We start from the raw sequence: 11285 nt of genomic DNA on the forward strand, positions 1-11285 counted from the left end.
ATGCATTATTGAACGGCTTTGCGTCTTATGATCAAGAATGTTTCATTCATAAAAACACTGTAAAAAGATCTGTTGGAGGGCAATCAACACCACAACACAATTACAAAACAAAAACAAAAAACAAAAACAAAAACAATGAAATTAAACTTGAAACAATGAAACAATGTTGAACTTTGTACACAAAGAAACCTATTTTCAGCTCTAACTGTACAACTGCTTTTGTTTTAGAAAAACAATGTTTGTAATTTTTATATTGCTCGCGCTGTTTTATTTTGACCAGTTCACGTTCGGTTCGTAAAGAAATTTTAGAAAGAAAAGCGTTTTCGACACCGCAATTTATAGCTCGAAGGTTTACCTTAAGTGCGCAGTCGTACTACAATGAAAACTAACTGTGCAAGTCATTGCGTAAGCTTAGATACATCAAATTTGACGTTTTGACAGAGATTGACAGCTAGAAATCTGGCCACTTTAAAAGAGCGGGAGTTGCTCTAAACATCAGAGAATTGTGAACATCATTGTCAGTAAAGGTTCTACGCCTGAGTGTAGTGTTTATTGAAGAAGTTGGAACAAGACGAAGTTGTCAGTCTTTGCTGTTTAAAAGTGGGAGCTGCTAGCCTGCTAGTCCCCCTAAAACCCGCTTTTAACAGTATGAAGGTGACTGAAGATGAATGAAGGTGTATGAAGGTGACTGCATGAAGATAAATGAAACGATGATGATGTATGAAGATGTATGAAGGTGTATGAAGGTGTATGAAGATGAATGAAGGTGTATGAAGGTGAATGAAAGTATATGAATATGTATGAAGGTGAATGAAGGAGTATGAAGGTGTAGGAAGGTGAATGAAGGTGAATGAAAGTGTATGAGGGTGTATGAAGGTGAATGAAGGTGAATGAAGGAGTATGAAGGTGTATGAAGGTGAATGAAGGTGAATGGAAGTGTATGAAGATGTACGAAGGTGAATGAAGACGTATGAGGGTGTATGAAGGTGTATGAAGGTGAATGAAAGTGTATTCAAGATGTATGGGGTGAATGAAGGCGTATGAGGGTGTATGAGTTGAATGAAGGTGAATTAAGGAGTATGGGGTGTATGAAGGTGTATGAAGGTGAATGAAGGTGTTTGAAGGTGAATGAAAGTGTATGAAGATGTATGAAAGTGAATGAAGGAGTATGAGGGTGTAGGAAGGTGTATGAAGGAGAATGAAGGTGTATGAAGGTGTATGAAGATGTATGAAGGCGAATGAAGGTGTATGAAGATGTATGAAGGTGAATGAAGGTGTGTGAAGATGTATGAAGGTGAATTAAGGAATATGGGGTGTATGAAGGTGAATGAAGGTGTATAAGGGTGAATGAAAGTGTATGAAGATGTATGAATGTGAATGAAGGAGTATGAGGGTGTATGGAGGAGAATGAAGGTGAATGAAAGTGTATGAAGGTGAATGAAGGTGAATGAAGGTGTACGAGGGTGAATGAAGGCGTATGAAGGTGTATGAAGGTGAATGAAGGTGAATGAAAGTGTATGAAGATGTATGAAGGTGAATGAAGGAGTATGAGGGTGAATGAAGGCGTATGAAGGTGAATGAAGGTGTATAAGGATGAATGAAAGTGTATGAAGATGTATGAATGTGAATGAAGGAGTATGAGGGTGTATGAAGGAGAATGAAGGCGTATGAAGGTGTATGAAGGTGAATGAAGGTGAATGAAGGTGTATGAGGGTGAATGAAGGCGTATGAAGGTGTATGAAGGTGAATGAAGGTGAATGAAAGTGTATGAAGATGTATGAAGGTGAATGAAGGAGTATGAGGGTGGATGAAAGTGTATGAAGATGTATGAAAGTGAGTGAAGAAGAATGAGGGTGAATGAAAGTGTATGAAGATGTATGAAGGTGAATGAGGGTGTATGAAGGCGAATGAAGAAGAATGAGGGTGAATGAAGGTGTATGAAGATGTATGAAAGTGAATGAAGAAGAATAAGGGCGAATGAAAGTGTATGAACTGTACTGATGAAGATGTATGAAGGTGAATGAAGGTGAATGAAGGAGTATGAGGGTGTATGAAGGCGAATGAAGATGAATGAAGGAGTATGAGGGTGTATGAAGGTGTATGAAGGTGAATAAAGGAGTATGAGGGTGTATGAAGATGTATGAAGGCGAATGAAGGTGAATGAAGGAGTATGAGGGTGTATGAAGATGAATGAAGGTGAATGAAGATGAATGAAGGAGTATGAAGGTGAATGAAGATGAATGAAGGAGTATGAGGGTGTATGAAGGTGAATGAAGGAGTATGAGGGTGTATGAAGGTGAATGAAGGAGTATGAAGGTGAATGAAGGTGAATGAAGGAGTATGAGGGTGTATGAAGGTGAATGAAGGTGAATGAAGGTGTATGAAGATGTATGAAGGTGAATGAAGAAGAATGAGGGTGTATGAAGGTGTATGAAGATGTATGAAGGTGAATAAAGGAGTGCGAGGGTGTATGAAGGTGAATGAAGGTGTATGAAGATGTATGAAGGTGAATGAAGGTGTATGAAGATGTATGAAGGTGAATGAAGGAGTGCGAGGGTGTATGAAGGTGAATGAAGGTGTATGAAGATGTATGAAGGTGAATGAAGGTGTATGAAGATGTATGAAGGTGAATGAAGGAGTGCGAGGGTGTATGAAGGTGAATGAAGGTGAATGAAGGTGTATGAAGATGTATGAAGGTGAATGAAGGTGAATGAAGGAGTATGAGGGTGTATGAAGATGTATGAAGGTGAATGAAGGTGTATGAAGATGTATGAAGGTGAATGAAGGAGAATGAGGGTGAATGAAAGTGTATGAAGATGTATGAAGGCGAATGAAGGTGTATGAAGATGTATGAAGGTGAATGAAGGTGTATGAAGATGTATGAAGGTGAATGAAGGAGAATGAGGGTGAATGAAAGTGTATGAAGATGTATGAAGGTGAATGAAGGTGTATGAGGGTGTATGAAGGTGAAAGAAGGCCTAGGAGGGTGAATGAACGTGTATGAAGATGTATGAAGGTGAATGAAGGAGTATGAGGGTGAATGAAGGTGAATGAAAGTGTATGAAGATGGATGAAGATGAATGAAAGTGTATGAAAATGTATTAGGGTGAATGAAGGTGGTTGATTAGCGATTGGGTAATAAACGGTGTGGTGAATGGTCAGCGGTTTCTCTCAAAAAGGCTCGGAGCCATTCCTGTAATTAACGCCATGTCAGCTAACTCAAATGGTATGTGGTTTTCGAGAAATTTAAGCATGTTGCGTTGCTTATTTGTTCTTTTTAAATTAATCTTGGACAAGTAGGCTTGAGCCCCTTTCTTTCACCAAAACAAAATGGTCGTTGAAAGGACCACTATCTTCTAATAAACAGGGTACATTGTACATCTACCTCAAGCTAAGATGTTCTGTTTACATTATTATTTTCATTTAGGAGAAGAAAAGATTGCAGGGATTTTTGAACGAGATGCTGAGGGGTGGCTGTTTGAAGGTACATGTAGACACGATGAAAGCCCTTTTTTGTCATTAAGTATCAAACTGATTTTTAATTTTTATTAATTGTCATGTTGTTTTGTTTTCATTCTGATCATTATTTTATACATTTCCCAGGGCTTCAAATATTTTGCTCTCTACTTGCGAGGTCGGGAAGAGTTAATCTGCAGAGTCCTGAATGAGCCTATGGTGAGAAATTTGACACCTTTCTGTTGGCTTTGGGTTCAGCTGGTCAAGCAAAGTGCAAGATCTGAGAAGGACTGAGTTATTATTAAGTTTCACATTTGCTCTCTGACATTATTTTTTTTTTATTTTCAACTCTACCTCCTTCCTTTCTTGCATTTGATTGGCTGGAAGGTCATAAGCCTTCAAAAACTAATAAAAATATTTCAAGTCCACGGCTACAAATTTACTGACAGTACTGTTATTGGCCCTCTCTACGACCATAGTTACGGGAGACACGGTGGCCTAATGGTTAGTGTGCCAGACTCTGAATCGAACTGCCTGGGTTTGATGCCTGGCTGGGGTCACTCTGTTGTACTGTGTTCTTGGGCAAGACACTTTTACTCTTATAGTGCTTCTCTCCAGCCAGGTGTACATGTATAGATGGGTACTGGCGACATAATGCTGGGGGGTACCCTGTGATGGACTGGCATCCCATTCAGGGGGGAGGAGAAATATTCCTAGCTCGGCTTAATGCTATAGAATCTGGGATAAGCTTTGGGCAAGTACCGTATATATGTGGGCTTGAGCCCCCATACCCCCCCCCCCTCCCCCACCACGACCATAGTTGTGTTGTTGAACTTTGCTTTTTAGGATATACAAAAAGTAAATGTTATGGCTTTTCATTTGTTATCATCTTAAAAGTCCCCAGAAATCTGGTCATACTATTCTTCAGCAAACTCTGAAAAGAGAAGAAGAGGAACTTCAAGTTTCAATTTTGACAACGTGACCAGTTTACCAAGAAATGAGTATGTTGTGCATTTTTTTATATTAAATTTATTAAACATAATTTATATGATGTGTTGAAATATCTGACTAATAACAGCTTTGAACTAAACATGTATAGCAAGTAAACGAAAAATACCAAAATTACAGTCAGGAGTTGACATTAATACTCTTTATAAATTCTGACGCTGACTTATTTGAGCGTAAACAACGCTCATAATGTGCTCAAGACGTTTCGACCAAGAATCTTCGGTCTTCTTCGGTTGTTATCATGGCATAAAATGTATAGCAAGTGTTGCCATACAAATGAAGTGTTGAAATGGAGTCCTCTGAGCTGTACAGGTTACTTTAAATTTTTACACATTATTATTTATACCATTAAATCATTAAATGATTCTGGACATGGCATCATATATAGATTGAAAAACCTTGACTCACCCCTACAGTGTAAATACAGGTTTACACACCGAACTCCAGGGCAACATATGCCTGTGTATCCCGGGAGGGGGGGGGGGGAGAATCCTTGGAATTTTTGGTGGGGGTGTGCTGCCCGCATCTTCAAATCCAGACCCAATTTCAGACCAAAAAAGGCCATTTTCCACACCCGTTTTCAGACCTGGCCTCAAAAATCCATACCCGTTTTCAGACCTGACCTTGAAAAGAAAGTCAACGTAACAAAGATGAATAGGTAAAATTTAGCTGGAATGATATATTTTATAGATCTATTTCTCTTTCTCTCTCACCAGTTACTCGCCCCGGTTGCTGGGAAGAAAAATAAGTTTATAAGCTTGAACGTTCCCCCGATAACCATACCCAATTTCAGACCAAAATGTTCAAAATCTATACCCGTTTTCAGACCAAAACAGCTCAAAAACCATACCCTTTGGGGCGGCACATACCTATATACCTGATATAGGGGAGTACCCCCGGGCTGTGTATACAGTCATGATCTCCTATTTCCTTCACACTGGAGATGGCTGCATGCAGGCTAAAAATAATGCAGCTGTGCTTCATTAAATTTGTTTCATTTCATTGACATAAAGTAAAAAAAAAAAGCATTGAATATAAACACCATTGTAACATGTTTAATATAAAATTATTTTAATTTTTTTTTGTTATAGGCAATCCTTAATCATGTCTGCTAACATGCAAAAGAGGTAATTTTATTTATTGTAACACAATTCTATTTTGTTTTCTTCAATTTTAAATCAGACACAGACTACCTTTAAGTTAGCATTGTGAAACCAATTTAAAAATTATTAACTACTGGTACATGTATAAGAAATAATACAAACATGCTGACTGCACCTCAGCTTGGCGTAATATTAATAAATGATAATTTTAACAGTCATACATGTAACTGATGTAAGAGTTTTTATTATGCTGCATGCATGTATGATAATAAATTATCGTGTGATTGTAAATTTTTAATAGTTTTTAATTATTAGTATTAAAAATTGACGAGTTTCTGTTACTTAATAGTAATTTCTATTTTCCTATCAAGCTTACATTAAATTTATACATCTCTGAGATATACAAGTCATGTATAACAGAATAAAAGAACATGTAGTTAACAGTAATCTTTCTCAATTCTGTGACACAGTTTAAGTGGATATGGCTTCATGGACATTGGTCTTCCACCAGCAAGCCCAAGTGACAAAGACATTGATTTAAAGGTGCACTGACTTAACGTACAGTATAATATAAAAGAAGGCAGTATTTTTTCCATTAAATTTTACATGACATGCAGTATAGGCTCAATTTCCAGCAGCTTTTTCGGGAAAAGAAGGTGAGAAATCGAGCCTACATGCAGTATAGTTAATATATAATTGTCCAGTTATATTTTGTTGTTATTACTGATAAAATAAATATAAATAACAAAATATTTTTTGCAGGATGACAAATCTACCTTGTTTCTCATTGCTGCTTATGCTCGCTACAGCTGTCCATATGTTTGGGTAAGAAAATTTTAATTCATTGGACAGACATCTACCTTATTGTTACTTATTTTCGCGGGAACTTAATTTCGCGAAAATGGAATGGGTATATTTCGCGGGGGTTAATTTTGGCGATTTGGCTAAACAATACCTAATTAACATAAAAAATACAATAGAAAAACCTTTGAAATAAATTTTTGCGGGTCTTTAATTTCGTGATTTTTTGAACATCGCGAAATTCGCGAAAATAAAGTCCCGCAAAAATAAGTAACAATAAGGTAGATAAGAATAAATGATTCCTTAGTCATTGTATGACTGCATGTGGCCAAAACTAAAACTATGTCTGGCAAGTCATAACAAATCCAAATAACACAATTTAACAAGGCAATCAGGGAAGCCTCGAGCCATTTAGCCCATACTGCTGGAGCTTATCCCGGTTTCTCCCCAGGGTGGAGCTCCCCCCGGGCTTGCCCAGCGGGAAAATCTACTTGTCCCGGATGACCAGACAACACTTTTTTCAAGCCCTGTCATATATACTATTAATAGTGGACCCTTCCTAACCCATTTAATTTTAATCATTCTAATTGATCTTTGTAATTACCACAGGTGAGATCAAACCATGAGAGACTGGTGGCATTTAGTGGTGACTCTGGCAAAGAGAAACAGAAGGACAGTCCACTGAAACTCAAGTCTACAGCAGAGTGGAAACAGAGAGGTTATTCAATCAATGTTTCATAATACTCAACTTCACCCGTTCAAAAAAAAAAACCCTGAGATGTATTTGGCGATTTTGTAAGAGACTGTTAATACTAACATAACTACAGAACCTCGTCCAAATGCTAACACGCCAGGCACATTTGGGGAATCTTCTTTGGAGTTTTCTGACAGCATTTTGAGCAGTGATTTCAGTATTTCCTCGCAAAGCAGTAGCGAACTTCATCGGAAACAGTAATTTTTGCAGGAAAGACTAGTAGGCTAAAAGTAACTTACTTGTGAAAACGCTGAGCAGCACATTCAAATATATAGAAGTTGTATGCTCCAGGTAATGGGCTCCTGCATTAGAACTTTCTTTGGATTGTATTTTAACAAGCGGGTGTTCAGGTCAATCAAAGATTTGGCCAAAATAGTAGAGTGTCACTCTCTACATTTTCATTAATATTAAATTATATAAATCATAAAGTTTGAATCAGTACTTTAGTTAAGTATTAATTTTTTTGGTCATAAAAAGTCATACAAAAATTGTATTCTTCATTCAGATACCAAACTATGGGATATCATTGCCGAGGTTGTAAAGCTGTGCATGTACCCAGCACCACTCAACCCATTTGCTGTTGATTTCAAGTATTTTGAAGGCCTGCCATTGGTTCAGAGAGTTATCACTACTGGTGCGATGGCTCATTTCTTGCAAAAGGTTGTAGCATCGGGTGATCATGCTTACAATGCTCGAGGTAGGGTATACATTTCTAGCAGTAGAAGTAGCTAGTGCTCAGGGTACTGTACATACAGGAAAATGTTAAATACGGACACTGAATTATTACTTAAAATAACGAGGGGCACAGTGAGCTAACAGTTACTGTTTTGACCATAAAACTGACTATGGTTATTGAGTCACAGACAGGGGCGGATCTAGGATTTTTCTAAGGAGGGGGTGCACCACAGGACTATGGAATGGCGTAACTTTTTTAATTTGCTGAATATCTGTTGTATTAGAAAGCTGCACCCTCCCACTAGATTTCGCTCCTTGTTGGTGACATCAGGGCTCAAAATAATTTTTGGATACTGACCGGTCATGTTGACCGGCCAAATCAATTTTTGCTCGGTCATGTCTCGTTTTTGACCGGTCAAAATATTGAGTATTTACTTTGAAACAATAGCCTATTCTGCTAAAAATTTCGCCTCATAAGTTAAGGCACTCGTTGTTAAAGAGTATAAGGCTTAAGCTTATCCGGGGACACGAGAAATACTCCTAAGTGAATGCTGTTGTCTGAAATGGGGAAACCTTTGCTCTATCTTAAGCCGATGCAAGAGAATTGATGTTTTTATTGCACCGTGGATCGGTCATAAGAAAAAAGTCGTTCCAGACTTCACTCAAACTTTGGAGATTGTTCGCTTGCACTATTTGGATTTGAGTCACTGCAAAGTTACGGACTCATTGTTCATCGAGCTTCCTATAAGATGCCCTCTTTTAAAAGTTCTCTTTCTTTAAGACTGCCAAGAGATTAGCGAGAATGCCTACGTCACTTCGCATTTCAAAAATCATGGATCTCTCCAAGTTTTCAACGTCGCCTACAACAGAGAAGCCCGTTCTATGCGGTGCCTGATTGAGCTGCTGAAATATGTACTTACGGCAAAGTACTTTTAATCATAGATATCCGCGAAAGTAGCCTTACACATTAAGAAGACTTCGATAGAATTGGTGAGAAACACTTGAATGCCATGGCTAGAATAAAAGATATTGAGAATTATCGTTTTAATCTGTAGACACCGGATGCGGAGACCATTTTTTTTTATTTTGTACAGTACAAGCAAACGTTTACCGGAACTCTCTTTGACTGAATTAAGTAGCACCACGTCTGAGGTGGTCAACTTGTCAGCACACATGGGGACACGTTCAGTTGCGAAATAGATGGTGAAAACACGCTACGAACTCGTACTTTCTAAAGGTGCCTATAGTTTTTTAAATCCACTAACGAGTGCTATTTTTTCGGCCCGCCTGACAATTGAAACTGTAATTGCGTATGGGTATTAATAGCAGACGTTGATTGATGCCATGTTCATTGTTGTCTGTTTAGCGTATTTACAGACGTGGATGTTTCCTGTTTTATTTAAGCAAACCGCTAACAAATCCGCAGAGCGTGACCATCTCATCTGTATTCTACAAATTTGTGACTGCAAGCTGCTATGATATTTTGCTATGAAATTTCAAGAAATACTGCAAATAATTTTTTTTGTGTGTGTTATTTATTTGAAAGCCGTGTACGTGACCGGTCAAAGTGACCGCCGAACCAAAATTTTGTCTGGACAAACCGTCATTTTGGCCGGACATTGTCCCTTGACCGGCCGTTATTTTGAGCCCTGAAGAATTATCAAAGGTAGATGTCAGTACTTTTTTGTATGTCACAAAAAAGTACTGACATCTACCTTTGATAATTCTTACATGAACCTTTCAAATATAGCAGACACAGCTTAAAAGTATTTGAGCAGAAGGGTGGCCAATAGGCAGTGTTTGAGTCACAGACTTACCAAATAATATTATTTTGTTTTAATTTATGTTTTGTAAAACTTAGTCAAGTGTCACTTGGGTCTTTGTTCCTTGCCCAACTTTATTTAGAGGTTCTGCACTTGTGTCAAGGCTAATCGAGTCTCTGTACAATGTAGTTACTGAATCTTAATCTAGCATCCTTTGAAGACTAACTACAGTGTACATGTATATAGTTAGCTAAGTTGAGGGAAGTCAGTACTACAGTATCAGTATGTACAGCTGTAGTATCTTGGCACTTTCTTCAGTGGTGTTGCAGATAGTGCGATCACCAAATGACGTTTACAAAACAAAGAATTCAAAAGACAATAAACCACAACTCAATTATTATAGCTAACCAACAGTAGTTTCTGTAACACCAGTAAAGGAACTGACTGTTCAACCCATTTGATTCATTTTCTCCCTATTGTAGTCTTTGATGATTTAGGAGAGATAACAAGACGACACTTTAAGGACTTGCAGACACTTGTTCGCCAGAGAAGATCACAAGAGATTGAGCAAGCGTCGGCACAGTATCCAACCCAGTATGGTGCACAACAACCAGTAAATCAATACAATGCACAGCAGCCAAGACAGCAAACAAACTATTACCAGACAGGTCCAGTGCAACAACCACCCTCCTCTGCCTACCCTGGACAGTACCAACCTGGAAGGATGTACTAGATACTAATAGGCTTGTTCTATTATAAATTTAAATAATGAAATGTTAGTAGTAGTTAGCGATGAAGTAATCTGAAGAAAAGGTCCAGCAAATCAAATGATTTAACTTAATTTGTGGAACTGATTCTAGACTACACAATCATGCTCTCTTAGTATTTTGTTTTCTTTTGTTTGTGTGGAAGGACTAGAATTGAATAAAACTGGAGATTTTTTGATTTTTGATAAAACTAGTTAACAAACATGATAGATCGTCAATAAAAAATGATTTACTGGTACATGTAGCTGTGTCACATAAAGGTGTGAAATTTGTTAATTTGCAAACTATAGTGTAATTTTATCTTGCCGGTAATTAGATGTTTTACTGACACTTGTGTCAGTAAAACAAATATTTCAAATATTTCTTACACTTGTGTGTCTGGTACAGTAGTAGGCATATGTCCTGTACATACACGTATGTGTAGAACAGACTTGTAAAAGCTTTAGGGCTTGAGACTAACTTTTTAACTCACTGGTTTATTGGCTAGTGACATGTCAGATTTTACTAGCCAAAAGTAATTTTTCACTAGTCAGATATATTGATTTCTATTAAGAACTGTTGACTTTTCCGAGTTTTTAACTAGCCAAATGGCTAGTAGGAATGCTAAACCTGGTAGCCAAAACCTAAATTTTAGTAGTCTTTGGCTAGTTGGCTACTGTTAGTCTCGAACCCTGAAGCTTGTTGAGATAAAATAATCAAAATAATTTGACCACCAGTAGATAGGTTCTCGCTAAAATAATTCAAAAAATAATCAAAATAGATAAACTATGAGAACTGAATGAAGTAAATATTTCTTACATTTGACCTACACTGTAAAAAGGGAAATAAAAGTCATAACATGACTTTAATTAAGATGTATATTTCTTCTGTGTATGCAGCATTTGCTATGAATGTAATGCTGTTATTTACATGTATATTTAATAACTGTGGCTGAAGATGAACTGTAGATTGTATGTGT

At 37.5% G+C, this 11285-nt stretch overlaps 1 protein-coding gene across 3 annotated transcripts in view; it reads left to right on the top strand.

Moving 5' to 3' along the window:
• LOC144662607 (uncharacterized) overlaps positions 1–10657 on the top strand; it is a 28112-nt gene extending 17455 nt beyond the window's left edge. Inside the window, exons 1-10 of one of the 3 annotated variants that reach the window (XM_078523458.1) lie at positions 3200–3226; positions 3428–3484; positions 3604–3675; positions 4354–4457; positions 5556–5591; positions 6038–6110; positions 6330–6392; positions 6978–7086; positions 7628–7819; positions 10043–10657. In XM_078523458.1, coding sequence (XP_078379584.1) covers positions 3224–3226; positions 3428–3484; positions 3604–3675; positions 4354–4457; positions 5556–5591; positions 6038–6110; positions 6330–6392; positions 6978–7086; positions 7628–7819; positions 10043–10293 — 960 coding nt within the window. In that variant the 5' untranslated portion in view covers positions 3200–3223 and the 3' untranslated portion in view covers positions 10294–10657. Of the gene's footprint in view, positions 1–3199; positions 3227–3427; positions 3485–3603; positions 3676–4353; positions 4458–5555; positions 5592–6037; positions 6111–6329; positions 6393–6977; positions 7087–7627; positions 7820–10042 lie in introns of those variants that run through there. The other 2 variants (XM_078523456.1, XM_078523457.1) reach the window with 2 other exon arrangements.
• Positions 10658–11285: the final 628 nt, after the last annotated feature.

The sequence above is a fragment of the Oculina patagonica genome, chromosome 8 (genome assembly GCF_052425735.1).
Source record: "Oculina patagonica isolate OP01 chromosome 8, crgOcupat, whole genome shotgun sequence".
Lineage (NCBI taxonomy): Eukaryota > Metazoa > Cnidaria > Anthozoa > Scleractinia > Oculinidae > Oculina > Oculina patagonica.